This window comes from Eucyclogobius newberryi, unplaced genomic scaffold, assembly GCF_026437365.1.
Source record: "Eucyclogobius newberryi isolate DKJ021-1_F unplaced genomic scaffold, fEucNew1.0.hap1 SCAF_15, whole genome shotgun sequence".
NCBI classification, from domain to species: Eukaryota; Metazoa; Chordata; class Actinopteri; order Gobiiformes; family Gobiidae; genus Eucyclogobius; species Eucyclogobius newberryi.
In genome coordinates, this window is record NW_027315779.1 from 24,786,212 (window position 1) to 24,805,449 (window position 19,238).

The 19,238-nt window shown below is 38.9% G+C and overlaps 1 protein-coding gene across 1 annotated transcript in view; it reads left to right on the forward strand.

Moving 5' to 3' along the window:
- The first annotated feature begins 1,895 nt into the window (after positions 1-1,895).
- Positions 1,896-19,238, forward strand: part of robo4 (roundabout, axon guidance receptor, homolog 4 (Drosophila)) — a 28,309-nt gene continuing 10,966 nt past the window's right edge. The window contains exons 1-12 of the mRNA XM_072446892.1: positions 1,896-2,387; positions 9,381-9,707; positions 13,382-13,539; positions 13,815-13,935; positions 14,019-14,157; positions 15,148-15,275; positions 15,583-15,698; positions 15,769-16,000; positions 16,523-16,644; positions 17,781-17,952; positions 18,867-19,061; positions 19,132-19,174. Coding sequence (XP_072302993.1) covers positions 2,180-2,387; positions 9,381-9,707; positions 13,382-13,539; positions 13,815-13,935; positions 14,019-14,157; positions 15,148-15,275; positions 15,583-15,698; positions 15,769-16,000; positions 16,523-16,644; positions 17,781-17,952; positions 18,867-19,061; positions 19,132-19,174 — 1,961 coding nt within the window. The 5' untranslated portion in view covers positions 1,896-2,179. The remainder of the gene's footprint in view (positions 2,388-9,380; positions 9,708-13,381; positions 13,540-13,814; positions 13,936-14,018; positions 14,158-15,147; positions 15,276-15,582; positions 15,699-15,768; positions 16,001-16,522; positions 16,645-17,780; positions 17,953-18,866; positions 19,062-19,131; positions 19,175-19,238) is intronic.

Genomic DNA, 19,238 nt, shown 5'->3' on the forward strand with positions numbered 1-19,238 from the left:
TTCATTCACCATCACTCATTTCTTTGCGATAGCTATTTTTTTTCTGCTGCCTAAAGTAAATTCCAAAGGTATCCATCCATTTTTTCCACTGCAGAAGTTTGTGAAAGCTATTTTGTTTTTGTTTTTTTTATTTTTGCTGCTGCCAAAAATAAATTCCAAAGGTATCCATCCATTTTTTCCACTGCAGAAGTTTCATGTCCAGATACAACTTTATAACACAATACACTATAAAATACATAGACTATAACAATCAATTGGACACGTTCACACAGCAAAAATGCCCATTGAGCTTCCATTGCTTTTGTTTACCGCTGAGGAGTTGTTTCGGTCTAATCTCCACATAGTCTCTGCTGCCCTCCTCTCCCGACCCAAATCCTCTGTGTCTGAAACTTAAGCAGGACGTCCGGTCAGGGTTGACTTGCCACTTTCGCCGGCATCTTCACAGCGAGCCAAGATGAGGCATGGAACTTCATACTGTGCAGACAAACAGCTACAAATTTGCCTGGCTACTTCGACCGGTGGGAGGCAGCGGGGAGGGGGTGACTTGAGTTGTCACATTAAAAACAGAGACAGTGAAAGAGTAAGGAGGCTTTGTAAGGCTTTTCTTGTTTTGTGTTTTTTTTTTAAAGCTGTTGACTGTCAAAAGGACCATGTGCTGTTAGATCATTTGTGCCTGTGCCTGGGAACTCAACATCAAGACTGGACTGCTTATCTATAGTTTCAAAATGATGTCGTTATGTGGTTAGTTTCTGATATTGGTAAAGTTCAAGATATAGTTTAATGACGGAATTCACGGATTTGCAAAATGCATTCAAATAGACCCAATCTTTTTTCTTTATTTTTTTTTTTTTTTTACAGAACATGATTTTAGCAAGAAATTCCAAATTGTTGACAAGGTAACTGAAAAAAGATCAATGGGAAACCTTCCAATTAAATTATAAAAGTTACATTTTATACAGCAAAGAAAGTGTCAATTATTTGATTGAGTCCTCAGCATTAATCAAAACTTCATCTTACATAATTGTATTTTCCAGGTTTGTTTTTTCATTTCTCTTGTCACTTTATAAAATGCATTGCTGCTATAAACGTACCATGGTCATTGGTCATAGCCTCGGATATCCAATTTGTCCATATTTCTGTCAATAAAAATGTCAATAAAATGATACTGGGAGAGTGTTTTTTCCTGCACATGTTTTTTTGTTTTGTTTTTTTGCTTGCTCTTCTATTTGATATGTTTTGTTTTTTTGCTTGCTCTTCTATTTGATATGTTTTGTTTTAAGCTAAATTCCTTCAGTGGATCATGCAGTAGTTTAATTGAAATTGAATGTGTATCAAAGTCATAATGAAACAAAAACCTGCACAAAGTTCAACATATTCTCATTCAGCCCAAATTAGTCTAAATTGCTTTTTCTTTTCTTTTTTAAACAAAATAGCAGCAATGAATTGTGAGTGATGGAATTACTCACAAAGTCATTTAAAAAGACGTTGAAAGAATTTCATGCCGAATTTCTTTGCCCATTTTTAACATGCAAGAATCTGAATCTGGCTCAATTTTCTTTTCTTTTTCAACATTTCATTATAAAACCTAAAATTGAAATGTTTCCCCTTTTATTGATCCTATTCAATTCTCAAACATAAACACGACCTATTCATATTTCACATTGAAATCCCTTTTTTCAACTTTGTGTACATATTACTCAATTCACACACTGGTAAAAAACAAAAAAACACTCTAAATTCCATCACTCACAGGCCGACGTTTGATTAATGAAACCGTTTTGACTTGAGAAAGCAGGCCTCGACGAGTAACCTCCCCTTTTATTCCCTAAAGCTCCTCTCTCCTCCCTCCTCCAGACTGCAGCCTTGTTTTCAATGCCCTGTGGACCAACGCAGAATGAATGGCACAGATGTTGTTGGACAAGACAGCACCCCTTGGACCCCTCTCCCTCACTAGTCGCGCAGCATGTGGTCCCCAACTTGTTTTTCGGATCATTGTTTCCCCCAAACGTATCCCGGGAGAAGCGTAGGGTTTGTAGGCTTCAAATTAGTGAGCACAGGAGGTAGGACCAAGTCATGACGAAGAAATGGAATTCTTTTCCTGCAAGTTTTAGGGTATTTTTTAGACATTTTGGGAGTATGAAAGTAGATTAAAAGTAGAAAGGGAGTTGTGGAGTTAAAGATGCGGATGGGAGCGTGGTTGGTGTGGGTGCCTTGGGTGTGTACCTGGATGCTGGAGATGGCAGTGGTGCAAAGCAGAGGACCAGGAGAACCAGGGCTGGATTGGAGCTCCAAGAACCACGCTGTGAAGAACAGAGTGAAGGAGCATGTCGGTCACGCTGCAGGAGACAAGCAGACAGCGCATAGAGGCAAAGTGCACAGAAAGAAAGGTGAGTTCCCCCTGAAATCACATTCACTCGAGTGCATTTACTTAAGAAACCTTGTGCAAAAACTATACTTCTCTTGGTATGCTTTACTTTTACTCCTACGTGAGTACAATGTTTGACACAGTAAAAGATCATGTTACTTGTCCCACTGTGACCAAGAACAAGTGATGAAAGCTTTATGTTGATGTTATTAAGGTATTTGAACATTTGTGTTTCTTGCATTGCTACATTTGGATAAGATTTAGTTTTTGGACACTTATCCTTTAAAAAATATCAGATTTAGCTCAAATGTTTTGTTGTTCCGGTTAAAATGATAAATCAGATGTTGTGTCCAGATTCTAACAGCTACTCTTGCTCTGGGGCGGAAAGTAACTAAATATTAATTGTTACTTTAATTGAGTACATTTTTGGAGTAAATGTACTTGTTTGATTTGATTTCTACACCTACAAACATGCACAGCACAGCATCTCCCTCTCTGATTGCCTTTAGCTCAGAGAACAATATTTAAAACACCTTAATTCAGCTTTAAAACTCTTAAATTAATCATGTGTTATTTGAATAAGAGATCTAAAATGCATTCAATTATCTAGTACTTTGAGAAGTATTTTTCTTGCGTGCATTTTACTTTTACTTGAGTTACATTTTGATAGCAGAACTTAAGTCATGTAACAGTACTTTTACTTGAGTATTTCCAAGTTGTTTTACTCCTTTATTTCTTGGACCTAAACTTTGAAATTCTATACAATTAATATTACTGGAATTTCCCAACTGTAAGACGATTCAAGGTTCTCTGATCTTATTTTAAGTAACTTTTTGAGTATTACTTGGAGTATTTATTTGCTGAACATAGAAGAATAGCGGGATGTTGTCAGTTTAAATTCTACAATGATAAAGATGTGAACCTAATATAGCCAGAAAGATGAGATGTAATCAAATTGCTGATCCAACCGAATCAAAAAGTCTTGTCTTTGGAAACTAAAATTATTATTTGAATCTTGAATTTAAAATTTAATGGGTGATTTGTGGAAAGTGATAGCAAAGAAAAATGTGTAAATATCTGTCTGTTAATCTTCATGCTATTAAAAGGTTATGTGAATGTAGTAAGTTTTAGAGTAAGGAGTATGAGTTAGTGAAGGAGAAAATATTCTTAATTAAATTCTTAATTCTTTGGCTAACATTTCATAATCATTTTGTACTTCTTGATGAACAAATGAACATGAACAAATATTTAGTAACAACTTAACTGGTGTTTACGATTTTCTAATTTTAACTTTTTTGGTTTATAGTTTTACACCAATCGAGCAGGTATTTGAGGAGAAAAGTCGAAAAATCTGTAGAAAATGACAGGAAGTGACATCACACTAGGTACACTCATTCAAGTTTACGCATAATTTATGCAAAATAAATAACTTTTTTAACACTGTAAACATAATTCATCAAAAATGAAGGTGTGCTCATTAATTTTTATTTGTCAAATTTAAAAAAGTGACTTTAGATGAGTTTTGCCACTGGGTAATTTCTTTATGTGATGTCAGCAATTACAAACAGAAAGTGAAATTATACCTAAAAAATGTGCATTTAGCGAAATTTGAAATATATAGAACTTAACTGCATTTTAGTTCAATAGGTCATAGGCACTTTAATTACATGGTAAGTATTTAGGGTAAGTTTTTGTTCATGCTTTACGGAGGCTCTTAAAAGTGCAGCTATTATAAAGTGTTACACACAAAATGGACACAAACTGCATTCAAAATATAAATGAACACAAACACATTGGATACTGGTATTTTAACCAAGAAAAATGTATGTTCTCCAACCAAAGCAGACATGGCTCTGAGCAGTATTCCACCCTCTCTTCAAAGCGCTCACACATCCATTCACGTTGACACTGATTGTTGACGGCTTTTCCCCAAACGCACCCAAATTTACTCTGAACTTCTGAAGTCACTTTTTATCACATTCCTCACTGGAGCTGACACATTCTTTCTTTTCTCCTCTTTTCTCCTCCCTCCATCCCGCCCTCCTCTGCCCATTCCAACACTTCCCCTGACCTTTCAGTCTCCGGCCTGAAAGACGTCCCATCCCCGGTCTCCTCTCCGCTCCGCACCATTCCCAGCGCCTGTGTTTGGCCCGGGACTCATCCTTCATCCTTTCTAAACCTTTTGTTGAGGGTTGAATGCTGCCCGATGCTGGGGCCATCAAGACCGGGTTGTTGGATCAATAAAAACATCCATCACTTACCCCCGGGCCTTTCGGAAACACACAAAGCGCAGTTCAATAAACAATACTTTATTTATGTGCGCCATTGGAGGGAATGAACTGGCGCTAGTTCACTTATTTGTGGGTCGCCCTGGCCTGGCACTGAAGGCTACATAACTCAGCGGCAGACATCTTTTAGCAGTCTTTGAGTTGAGAATGATTGAGTCTCTTATTATGGGTGGTAAAAGTCTGAACTATTAGACAAGGAGTCCAGCTGGTTTACTAATTGCACTAATGCACAGACTACATCATTTCCTCCCATTGTTTATTGGAGCAAACGTTAACTTCCTGCTTCATGGGAATGGCCTCGAGACACTATTGCCATATACTCAAGCCACTTTTGATTCAGCAGGTTTAAAGCTCGATGTGAACAATTTCCCGATTGGTGTTTGATGCACAAAATAGGATTATACATCTTCTTAACTGTTCCCTTCTTTGTTACAACTATTTCCGGATGTGAGAAATTGTAAACTGCAATATTCTACAAAACAGCCTAGTAATAGAAAAGAGTTAATTGACTTCCTGTTCAAAACTACATGACTGTTAAGCCTTTTCATGGTAGCATTTGAACGTTAAAAACACTGGATGCTCATTTACACGTTTTTCACAAATGTTTATAGAACATTTTTAACACTATTTGTATGACTTTGGGGTCATTTTTATTTCTAAATAATCACAAATAAGTACAGGGATGTGGGCGGATATAGGGGGTAGGTGAAAACATTTTCTGCACACTCCAGTCAAATATGGAGAATAATACAAGATTACTCAAACATACATGGATCAATCAAGTTTGAATAAGATAAATATGTGGGAACATGTTAAATGTCTCTGTGGTGTTATGGTGCGCTTTGATTTGATATTTTGCATTTTGTCCTTTCACATATTTTTTGCATGCTATATTTCATCATAGTTTACATTTTTAATATTATTATTCATTGTTCTATGATGCACCTGCATGGATCTATTATAATATAGTGCACTTGACCTTCATGCCGCAGCAAGTTCACAGTTCTGTTCACCAACACGTCCCTTTCAAAAATAAAGTCCTACTTATCGCTAATCTTTAATCTTAACCCTTCAAACTATCCAATTACATCTAAAACTGTACCCACACTCTTGTGAACTTACACATAAATGGCTCACAATTCTTTTGAGTCACCACTTAAGTTAATAACCGTAGACTCAGACTGTGACGCGAACCCAACTTTCCTTTAATGTTTTTATTTTGAAAAGTGGTTTGAGAGAAAGTTGTGGTTCCGCGCGTGCGTCACATGCGTCATCTGTACGCTCTGACCACGCCCCTCCTGGTCCTGACGCGGGGCGGTATGAAACACTCGGGATGTTTCTTTCTCATGGGCTACAACAATTTAGCTTTCTTGAAATGTGTTTGGATATGTTTACATCTTCCAGAGACATGGGCTCGTGTTTTGCTTGTAACTAGTTTGTGTTTGTTGTTGATTTGATAAGACACAGGTATAAAACATTAACCACAAAATGACCCGCGCGCCTCTTGGTTTGTCGCTGTTGGCGTGGGGACTTCTGTCAGGTAAGTGCAACAACACAGCTGGTATGAATATGAAAATAGTGGATATTTGTTCTTTTTGAGCTTCATTACAGTGTAAGTATGCAGCATAAGATATTTTATGACAGTCAGTGTTGTAAATAAGACATGGTTTGGTTCATATGTAGCTATTATTGTCTAGTTTTGGTTTATCTTGACCTGTTTAGTGTTTTAGTCCTGTTTTAGATACTTTTTTAGTCCTATTTTTAGTCCAGGTTCAGCTCTGGTTTATGCATGATTTAATCCTGATTTTGTCCCAGTTAAGACCTGATTTAGTCCTGTTTTGCTCCTTATTTAGTCTCAGTTTAGACCTGATTTAGTCCTGTTTTGGTCCTTATTTAGTCTCAGTTAAGACCTGATTTAGTCCTGTTTTGGCCCTTATTTAGTCCCAGTTTAGAACATATTTGGTCCTGTTCTAGTGCTGTGTTGGTTCTGGTTTAGTCTTGCAGGTTTATTACACACTGTTGTTATAACGGGTTTTGAAAGAAAGCAGTACAAATTGATGATTTGATCTCCAAATTGTGAGAGAATGTGTTGCGTTGTTTTATGTTGTGTTGTGTTGTGTAGAGAATTAAATGAAATAGAGACATGTTTTAATTGTGTCTCAATAGATGTTTTGGCTGTGTATTTCAACACTTGCTTTTAAACGTGAAAAGACAGCTTGACAATGTGGTTAAATAGACTATTGTTTGCTGTAATGTAGGTATTTCCTGCTCCAGTGAATGAGTTCTCAAGGAGCTCAGGCCTTTGTTGATGGCTCCTGCCCATGGAGACCACCAAAATATGTCATGAGGGTCAAATTAAGTTTAGACACTTTTGGTGCCAATTTCAGCATAGCAATAATCTACTTTTAAAGCCATAATAATAGTAATAATAATAATACTTTCTTTATTTCGACTATTTATGAAAAGCAAACATTATATTGATAGAGTTTTTAGTTGTTTCGATGATGTGGAATGGAAAGTAGTAGATCATTAAATATTACAAATATGTTAAAAAGGGGCAGACAAATACAGTAATTTGATGCTTCGTATCCGCTTCTTTCCAATTGTAGAAAGGTTTATGAATGTATGGTTTTGTAAACAATGTTGACAATCATTTCTATGAAAGGAACAAATAAATGAATGAATAGTTCTATTCTATAATTCAATGATAGCGCCAATACTACAATGACAGTCAAAACTATAGTTTTAAATAATAGAAAGTGCAATTTTCAACTCAAAATACTATCTTGTGGTTTATACTTGCTTTGGCCTGGTTTTATCCTATTCATGTATTTATCAGTACTTTTTCATGGAGTATCCAGTTTATATTATTTTTCAATAATACAAAGAAAAAAATTCAACACAGAAGATAGAACATGTCAGAGAAAGATTTATCTAATGTCTACGTCAGTCCAGTCTTATCACTCATCACTCATTTTGTTTGGCCTTTTTGAGTTAACAGGTTCAATATTAGTTTCAATACTGATTAATATAATTTTTTTGGGTTGGTCACCTTTTGATTATGACTTTTAAAATTAAAAAGAGCGACACAGGAGTCGTGACCTGAAACGACCTTCCAATAATCACATTATTTCAAAATATCAACATAAAATAATTGTTTTATTGAAGGGAAGATTAGATTTCCTTGATCAAACTGTGACGGTTGAATTCCCTTGCAGCGAGCTCCATTGTTGCGATGCGGATGTTGGGTCTGATGTCCTTAGAGCTTCAGGTTTCCCCTCCTGCAGGAAGCGTGGAGCAAGGGCTGAGTCGCTGGTTTCCTTGAGTTTGACTGTTCGAGCCCCGGGGAAGTCCAAACAAAGGCATTCCACTGCCACCGCTGCAAATAGACATTGTTTGTTGGGAGGGCAGCTTCAATCTTTGTGGATAGTGTTCTGTAGCCGCTCAAATGAACCTTGACTGCTGCGGCGTAGTGCCAAGTTAAGATAATAAACTAGTGCAAAAACAACAGTATATGTAAGGCTCGGAGACATGGTAACACTAATAACTTAAGTGCGAGAGTCACAATTTATATTTGATCACAGCTCTTGAACAGTTTGTAGCTTCATTTTGAGGTAACTCAACTTAAAGGTGTTAGTTTTTCTTGGAGTACATACTTTTTAATCTACTTGTGTGTCTTGACTCAAAAACATCACAGTGAGACAGGAACAAAGGTGAACCCTACCCCAATTACTACTGTATAGTACTTTACTATCTTTTCAAAGCGTAAAAACACTGCTTGCATGTAGCACTAGCCTCTGCTAACAAATACAATTACAGTTACCTTACGGAGCTTAGAGCCTGTTGTGTAGTGACAAAAACTACAAATGTCTTGTAGTGGGGAAATTGTGCGGTTGACTAATTTAGGAAAGTATAAATTCCAATTCCTCAGACCAGTACTTTCAAATGAATAATGGCTTCCTGGATGGTTGCAAAAAGGCCTTGATTTCAAAACATTGTCCAGAAGAATACCTTTGAAATGTTTTCTCCCACATAATTCAATCCAACACATACTTTTCTAAATCCCTGACTCATTTCTGTTAAAAGCATTTGTAGTTTTAAATTAAAGGTGTCTCTAATGAAAGAAGGCTTTGTTTACCTCCCCTTTCATGTTGGGCACAGTATAATGAATGGCATTGTCAGTGAATAGCTGTCATTGTCTTTGGGTTGGTCCTGTGATTATCATACAATTGTCCCGGTGTACCCCTCCTCACTAAAGGAGCCCAACGGACTGGGACAGGCTCCAACTGTGCAAGGCTTTGAGCCAAACCAACTAGGTGTACAACCTAATTGGAATTTTAATTTAAACCACAATAACAACTCACTAACAATGTATTCATTTACTAACCTTTATTTTATCAGGTAAGAATAGAAAAACAATCACACACTTTCATTACACAGCATGTCTACCCCCTTTAAATTGTGTTCTTTAATGTTTATTTGAAACAGGTAATCTATTTGTCAAACTGTTGTAGGAAAGGTTTCAAAGGCTTTCATGGATCACTCCTGAACAAATTAGTTTTTACACACAACTATTCTCAGTGACAAACATGACCACATATACACAGCTGCACTCACAAGACACACAAGAGCACGGACAACATAGAGTGCATAAGAACAGTTACACATTTTGAAAGCTCTACTGCATTTTATGGGATAAGCTAACATTATACTTGTGTCTTCTTTAGGCTTCAGAGTGAGAGCAGAAGAGAGCGCCCCTCGCATCGTGCACCACCCCTCAGATTTGGTGGTGAGAGTGGGCAGCCCTGCCACGCTGTCCTGCAGGGCGGACGGGAGCCCAAAGCCCAGCATCGAGTGGCTCCACGACGGCCAGCCTGTGGACTCGGAGCTGGGGGACAGTCACCTGCAGCCCATCGTCCTGTCGGAGGGCAGCATCTTCTTCCTGAGTGTGACCGGGGGCAAGAGAGGCCTGACCCATGAGGGCGTGTACACATGCGTGGCCACAAACAGTGCGGGGACAGCCACCAGCCGCAATGCTTCACTTTATATCGCAGGTGAGTCTGGAGCTGGGCCGAGTAGTTGCTGTTTTGTATGTGGTTTACCAATGTCAAGAAAAATAAATATCTGGATACTTTTAGGAGTGTGATATGATATTTAGACGATATTATGTGTTATGTCCCTGGTTATGTCCCTGGTTATGTCCCTGGTTATGTCCCTGGTTATGTCCCTGGTTATGTCTCTGGCTTTGCCTCTGGTTTTGTCTCTGGTTTTGTCCTGTTTTAGTCTTGCTTTTCCATTTCCATTCAGTAAAAGTGTGTTAAAATGTGAGTTGAGGTTTAAGTATCCAATAACTGTACCCACAAAAGTAAATAAATATGACTTTATAAATAATTTTTAATAAATATGCAAGTTCCCTAGCAAGGACCACGCCACAGCAATGGAATATGAGAGAATATTTATTGATAATAGTGATGATGGATCGATGATGGATTGATGAGAGTTGGCTGGGTATAGACTCTAGATGGGGGCTCTGTCTCGGGTAATCAGCCCAGCCGATTCAGAACCCCCCCTCCTTATGGTGACGTGTTAAGGTGAAGATGATAGTGACATGGGAAGGGAGGGTGGGGTCAAGAGAGCTGAGACAACAAGAGATGCTGGGATTGGCCTGTATAAATAGGACTTCTGGGTAATTAGAGGGTTAAAGAGTGGAGGCGTGGTTGCTGGAGGAGTAAGAGGTTGAGGCGTGGTCCAGCTCCCGAACCCCAGTTAACGATTAACATCGTCAAGTACATATAAACATTTTTTTTTGGTATTTGCTACACAGATTCATACTTGGTAGTGTGGGTGAAGTGTCTTGCTCAAGGATACATTGACAGTTTGCACAGTCCACCTCTGCTGTTTAATGTACCGTAAACAATATTTTAAAGGCAGTCATCCGGGCAATATGTTCAAATACAAAACATATCGATTTCTATCCAAACATAATTGTCAATCTGAAGGACTTGGTCTGAGACTTGTTTTCTGTTTACCTCAAACTCAGGAAAAAAAAATATTGGAACACATTTCCCTAAAGTCCTAGTTACCATGCATCCCTAACTTTGTGATGTAATACAAAATATTTAATTCCAACTGCAGACACATCATCTCATCTGAATGGATTTATATTGACTTGGAGAGCTCCTGCAGAGTTCCAAAGGATGTGTTGACTGAAGCCTAAAGCTGCAATGTCAGTGTTTATGTTGCAGGAGGGGGTCTTAACACTGGTGCTAATTGACCACAGACCCTCACTGTTGACTTCTCAGACCACCAGTCTGTAAGCTGCTCACTGTCCATGTCTGAGCACACACGGACTAGAGATGCAATGGACACGGGCTTTACACACATACAAGATACCAAACTGTTCTAATACTTTATCATACAACTTTACAATAACGCTAAAAATATTGGGCACTTACCTCTTCATACTCTCTTTTACAATGGTGTACAAAAAACATTTACAAGTTAGAATAAATACAATAAAACACATGGCTTTCAAAGCATGTACACTTATCAAATAATACATGTTTCACAAAACATTTAGTAGTTCCAAGTTTGTGTCGCGTGGCTAAAGCTAGAGTAAACAAGACGCAACGTTCAATTTCATTCTCACCCAAGTCTGCGTTCTCTTTTGTCCATTCATCTTTTGCCAATGGGTTCTGGAAGTTAGTACCTCTCACGCCCCCTTTGGACCTCTCAAACGGGACGGTACGGTTTACTCTGCGCATCACAGGACTGCAGCGCTCCGCATCATTCCGCTCCTATGCAAACTGGAGCTGAGACTAACTGAACACAGATTAAGCAGGCCATTTCATAAGAATACCCTAGTTATTATAGCTATTATTAAAGCCGGTCTGTCTAGCCTGAGTTTTAAGTCACATTACATTCTGGGCTTACACTGTGTGAATTTCTGAGCCAATTTTGACACATTTTTGTGAAGCATGACCATTTTCATGTGAAGTGGAATTCTGGCTGTCATGTGTCTTGTGTGTGCAGTGTACAGGTGTTTAGGAGCATTACTTACCTGCTCTTGATGAGCCCACGCCCGAGAGACATTTGGAACTTGTTTGATATTTATCGTAAAGTCCTTGGTTTAAAACCAGATAAAGCAGTGCACGGACAGTGCTGCTGCAGGTGGCTGTGAAAGTCTCTGGATGGTCAGTGAGTAAGCATGTGTACAGGCCAGCCAAACAATACTGGTACAATACGTCTTTCTGAACAAATCAACACTGACACAAAAGCCAGGAATGTTATGAAGCTAAAGCCTCTGGATATAAACTAAGGAAAATATGTGTGTGCAAAAGTGGGGAGAATAAAGTGACTAGGCTTTAAATGCATTTATAAATAAATGCATTTAATTATTGTATGTGGTGAAAATGGGGCTCTTTCATTGTTAACTGTGTTACCGCACTAATGTGACACTGAGCTTTCTATCCATGAATGGTGAAACCACAAACCAATCATTGTATAAAAGTAAGAGTTTGATCATATACCGTATTTTCCGGACTATAAGTCGCACCAGAGTACAAGTCGCACCAGCCAAAAAAATTCATAATAGGGCTACCCCAAATAAATTGTCTGTTTGCTGTAACTCGAGTCAACATTTTTCAAGTGGGTCGGACGGTAGGCAAATTCTTATTTTTTTTACTTTGAAAGCAAAAAAAAATATCCAAATTTTGCCATTTTTTGAGTCGGAGTGACCACCAGGGGTCAGGCTTCAACAGTCAATGACGGAAAACGTCTTTATCAACCCGATCAGGAGACTAAATCTCACGATTTAAGATATTTCAATCGACCTTTTGTACGCCGCTATCCTTTATTTTGGTTGCGAAGGCGAGTGGGGGAACATGCGGGGGACACGGGCGCCGCCATGTTTGTTGTGATGACGCTACTGGGCTGTGATGACGCTACTGGGCGTGTGTCAATCCCAGAATGCATTGCGTAAAACACCCTGACAGAGCCTGGCTTGTCCTATGGACACTTCAGTGGCGCCGACAGAGGCGCTCCAGTTTGTTAAAGGCAATCTGTCGTCATTAACCCGCGGTCTGTTTCGTTACAGACGCATGAGGGGGACTGACTATGAAGACGCACATGCGTTGCGCAGTGCTATAAGGATAACAAGTGTGATAAATATAAAATATATTCGACACGGTGGTTTAGGGAAGTCCGGTCGGTGAGTCGGCGAAATAATTGAAAAATAAAAGAATATGATGTTTTTTCAACAAAATGCTGATAAAAAAAATTCAGTCGGCTAGTTTCACACCGGGTCGGTCGGGTTACGGCAAACAGACATATTATTTTGCTCAGCCTAGAGAAGAAAAAAAACATACAGTATATAAGTCACACTGGAGTATGAAATGCGGTTGCAAGTGTGAAAATAACAAATAATATCACATATAAGTCGCTCCGGAGTGTAAGTATAAGTATAAGAGTATAAGTATTTAAGTATAAATATAAGTATAAGTCGCACCCCGGCCAAACTGAAACCGACTTATAGTCCGGAAAATACGGTATGTACATCAAACCTTTAGGCAGACATATTTGTTGTAAACAAATCATCCAAAACACTTCTGAACTGTGTTTCTGCTGCTGAATCTTAAATTTACTTTCAATAAAATGGATAAATACTTTTATCTAAGAACATTAAAAATTGAAGTATTTTTCATCTCTAACGTTAGTACTTGTGCCTCAGCCTTGCAGGAGGAGTTCAGCCTACAGCCCAGTGATGTGGTGGTCTCAGAGGGGGAGGTAGCTGTCCTGAACTGTGGGCCCCCGGTGGGTCACCCGGAGCCCAATGTCTACTGGAAGAGAGATGGGCTTTCAATCAACAAAACTGACCAGCACTACACAGTAAGAGAAATAAAGAATGAATATGAATTGTTCCAGGTTTTGGTCAGTATATCTCAGAACTTGTTAGCTACATTTTACCTGAATAACGTTTGGGTTTTGGAGAGTTTTTTCATCACACCATACTTTTTAAGCGCTCTTGCCTGAGTTTTAGTATTTCAACATACAGTATTTTAAGTCATTTGACCACTGACTGTGTGAAACTGTGTGGTTATATGTACTTTCTGTTGTCATCTGTTCATGTTGAAGTCAGCGTTGATGTTTGGGCCTGTGTGCAGGAGCTGAGTGGAAAGCTTATCATCGCCCCCGCAGACAAGAGCCACTCTGGGTCATACGTGTGCGTGGCCAGTAACACGGTGGCGGTGAGAGAGAGCCGAGCCGCCCGTCTCACCGTGCTCGGTAAGTCTGATGTTCTGATACTGTAATCTTTGGCCTCTGTTCATCACCACACACTCACACTGCAGGTCTGTGTTGTACTACAGAGAAGCCTGTGCTAGTGCTGAGGCCACAGAACGTGTCTGTGAGGATGGGGCAGTCGGCTCAGTTCAGTTGTCAGGCCAAAGGAGACCCTGCACCTGTCGTCATGTGGAGCAGGGACCAGGGGCCTCTGCCCAATGGAAGGTACAGATTCTGTGCTATTTTGCTCATTGTGTTCCTGGTTTTCAGATGATATTACAACGTCTAAAACTATAAGTCTGCACAATTGAAACAAATAAAATGTATATATACGATTTGCAATATATGTTCAAAAAGTAGAATTCTGTTCTGAGTGCACATTGTAAACAACTCCATCAGCAATAAAGACTGAACTATGAGCTGGACTTTCATTCACTCTTAAAACTCTTCTTCTGCTATGGAACCCACCTGGAGGACTGAGGGTCTGCACCAGGGGTCCCTGATAAACTTTCACCCAGGTCCAGTTTGAGAACATTTCCACAAGCCGAGGTCTGGAACTTCACAGAGTTTCTGCCACTTTTATATTGTAATATATTATAACATACATACAGCATATTATAATAGGCCTCGTTATTTTTCACAATTTACCAATTAATATTCATCTATAAATATGTTTTATATCATTTTTATAATTGAATATAAAGCTGACATGAGGGGTCTGTTCTGATCAGAACATCACACACTGGACTCTGACCTTCCTCTGCACAATACAATGCCGCAATGTGATTGGCTGATTGGCGTTTCATGCAAAAACCTTTATGTTCCATTCATTGCTCTAAAGACTGGAAAAGTTAAGTGTTGAACTTTCATCAGTCTGCGCTGCTTTCTTATTAAGTCAGAATAGAACAGACATCACGATCTGAGGCCCAGTAATGCGTGCATCGTAGAAGCGGGTCGGGCCCATGTGTGTTTAGAGCGAGAGGGAGGGACGCCAAGTTAAAGCACAAACTCCCTGTTCATTTGAAACAATTTCTTAAAAGCTGCTCATCCCTAACTTATGGAAGCTGCACTGGTCGTTCAGGTCCGGACGAGACTGCGCTTGGATCCGGATCTGTACCGGACTCTTCCTATCAGTGACCTGGATTCTGCACAGACAAGTCATAGCTATGTCACTATGTCACGTACAACTGACAAATGTTGATTTGTGTTTTGTAGGTACCTGGTGAACCCTGAGCAGAGCCTGCAGATCCACTATGTGACAGCCCAGGACGTCGGGAGGTACACCTGCACTGCGGTCAATGATGCCGGGGTGGTCACAGCCAGTGCACAGCTCACTGTCCAAGGTAATATTGTTTTAAACACAGAGTAATCCCACATCATACAATCAAGTGATGCTCTGACTGAAGGAGAAACCGAACCACCGTCACTGTGTTTTGTTTGTGTGATATAGTTTTATACTGAGTTAAAAGTGCACAAATGTAGGATAAGATGTCTATGATGTCTCAGTGCGGGTAGGATCCAATTCCATCCAGAGCTGAAGACAGAATTCAATTTCCTTTGGCTATTTCTGGCAAAGCAATAACATCTCCATGGAAACATCTCCCAGGAATATAACTGATATGATTTTTCACATAGGTTATTTGGTACCAGAGCCTACAAACACCACACAGAAAGACTTCCACAAAGAGCTATCATCTCTTCGTGTCATTCTGGAAAGCGTGTCCATTCTGGCCGCCGGCTCAAACAAGTCACTGGTGCAATGGAGGGTGAGTTCTCCAACTTTCACACACATGCATTTTAATGGTAACCTTATATTTTGTGTCTTTTCTTCACCAGTTGCAGTCCTTTTCTTCCCAGCCACACTACTTGGATGGTTTCGAGGTTCTCTATCGCTCTCTTCTGCCTGCCAGCTCAGATTGGGCCGCTAAGAAAGTGCTGATGCCCGGGTTCCAGGCTCAGGTCGGCCCCTTAAAAAGAGGGTTCAAGTACGAGTTCAAAGTCCGACCTTACGGCAGCGATCTGTACGGGAGAGAGAGCAACACCCGCCACCTCCGAGTGCCAGAGACAGGTCAGGCTTCTACACAAAATGAAACCAAATACTGTCAGATTATTTTTATTTATTGTCTGTTTCAATCATGTACACAGATGGCCATAATATGTAGAGTAAAGTACATTTGCATACGGTGAAAAAAGGCACCGTATTTGTAACAAAACAAGTTAATTTCAAACTGTTTGCAGCAGTCCAAACTTCTTCTGCACTTTCCTAACGCATCCCAATTATTCACCACAATGAGTTCAGGCGCGCTTTTCAAACCAGAGGAAGACGACTGGAATGCTAACGTCGCACTTCCTGGTCAATAAAGCACTTAAAAATGAGATGCAGACAGCACGCAGAGGTCTCAATTTGACCCCAAAACCCATCGCTGAAACCTGCTTTGATCTAAAAGATATACAAAGATAAATAGTTTTCACTCTCAGAAGACAAGCTCACATTATATATCTTTATATCAAATCAATGATTCAAGTATTCCTACGGTTTGTGAGATTTTATTGTTTCTTATTTATTATGTTTATTATGTTTTCCTCATAGTGCCCAGTGCTTCTCCATTGGCTGTGTCTCTAACTGTGAACCATGAGCAGAATAATACTGTCAGTTTGAGCTGGGACGCGCCTCCACATGACACACATAATGGAATCATACAGGGTTACCAGGTCCAACTTTGACCTTTTATTTACTTATTCTTACATATGTATTTACTTACATATATTTTACTAACTTACTTTAACTAGTGTGCTGGCTTTAACTTACTTTCTTACTCTTACCTACTTTCTTTCTTTTACTTACTTTCTCTTACTGCGTACGACACCTGCACGAGGCCATGCAAAGAGAAAGAGAAAGCCACACTTCGGAACATTCTCCATACTGTGGAATAATATAGTCAAAGGAACAGCATTTCCATGGAGACAAGCAGGTGGAGTCAGGTTTGTGGCGATTAGGGCTGGGAATCTCAGAGTCCCTCACGATTCGATACGATACACGATCTTGCGATAAATGTGATAATCGCTAAATTGCTCATGATACGGTATATCACTATTTTTAAAGAACTCAATACATTTTCACATTTTTCTTTGTTAAAGTACGACCTGCACAAACTCAAAATGAAACACACCCATTTTAATCATCAAAACAGTGAAATTATCAAATGCTTTGCAGAAAAGTGTTTTTTTCTTTTCTTTAAACAAGCAACACAATTTTAGCATTGTCACAAAAAATTACTCATATCGATACAGCAGCCCAGGATATCCATACTGTATGTATTCAGTATCGCAATATATTGATATTTTGGCACACCCTGAGTTTTTCAGTACAATCAAAACATTCAAAATTAAAATCATGCTTTTATTTCAGTGAATTGTTTGGCTAAAACATTTTGTCATTAGGTAGTAATGAGTCTTTACCCATTGATTTGCTGAGATATCTTCATGTATTTATATGAGTTTATTTTTGTTGTTTTGTTTTATATGTTTTCCCCCTAAATGATTTAAATGTACTTAAATATAAACTTACAGCAAATTAAATAAATGTAAGGTCGTTGAAACGACTCAAAAATGATAAATCAATTAATACAATCATGCCATTTAATTACCATAGAAAGATATTCTATTTTTTTCTGAATATCTTTTTCCCCCTTCTTTCTAGGCTGCTTAATCTTACTTATTTACTTACTTTTCCTTCCTTACTTCATTATTTACCTTCCCTAATTCTCCCTAAACCTTTACTTTCTTTTGACTTGCTGGCCTCTCCTGAACTGAGACCTTTCGGGTGTGTAAAGTCAGGTTCTCTGCAGGTTTGGTGTGTGGATTCGGAGCAGCAGCAGCACCAGAACTGGACCGTGGACAGCAGTCGTCACCAGCTGGAGATCGTAGGACTCAGAGCGGGGCAGAAGTACTGGGTCAGCATCGCAGCCGTCAATGGAGCTGGAGTCGGGACGCTCAGTGACCCTCATGGATTTGTTATTAGTGAGTTACTTGTCTTTCCCAAATGTGTATCATTTCATATTACATTCATCATACATTAAAATCAAACTGGTTACACTTTTGATAGTTTTAAGAAAGTATGAAAAACAACTTTTAGCTTAACATTCGAACTGTTTTCAAATCGTTCACTTTCCTAATGCCATCTGAGCATAAATAGAGTTTATTGTCACAGTAAAGCTTACATTAGCGTACTAACAGTTCACTTCCTGCTTCGCGTCTTCCTGGTCTCATTTTTACCCAAATCAATGCTTTTACATTATTTTTGTACTTAGGCAAGACCCATTTTTACTTTACTACATGAAAGAGCTTGTGTAAGTAGTTACAAAGTCTGAATCATACTTAATAAACTATTTGTTCATTATGATTTTGTTTATGTTTATTATATTTCATATTGGACATGTAACAGGCACAAAACACATACACATGACAGAAGTACAATAAATAGAACAGAACATGCTAAAAGATACACGCTACACACACAACATACATTGAAGAGAGACATGACGATAGACAATAAAATGAATCACAATCTCCCCAACAAGACAGTGACATCTGTAATAGATGTAGAGTTTATGCTTCTTTAAGGCTTAAGACTATAATACCAACACCTTAATTAAAGTGGTGCCATAAAACCTTGATAACGCTGTATAAAAGTGAATCAACCCCATATTTACGCTCATTTGTAACTTTGCAATTACCTTTCAGTTTTTTGTGTGTCTAAAAGTGGTTGAAGAAAAATATTTGTCAATATTTAATGAATTTGTCCAATACAATAATCAATTTCATTTTTCATCACTTGCATTTTTGTAAAATAAGTGTTAATGTTTTAATTCTTATTGGCGTGTACCTTATAAGTGAATGTTTGGTGTGATTTTGTGTATTCTGTTTTGCTTTAGACCCCTCTGGAGGACGTCCTGCTGACAATGAAGGTGACACAAAAGCCTCTTCTGTCCTGGCGCTGCTGCGGGACCCTGTGGTGATTGGCAGCATTGGCGCCCTCTTGTGGTTTGTCCTCATGGTTGCAGCTGTGTGCCTGTACAGAAGGCACAGCAGGACAGGTCGACTCATGGCTATTCACGGCAAACGGAAAGGTACGGTCACTTCAGTATTTCGATTTAATAACTGCAGTGCAAAATGTAAATTATGTTGTTTTTCTCATAGGTTTACACAGACTCGCGGGCGAAGATTTAATCATAAAACACAGGTAAATAATGTGTAAACTGAAGGCGAGGAATCATTGTTTGTGGTTTGAATATGATTGGATTTGA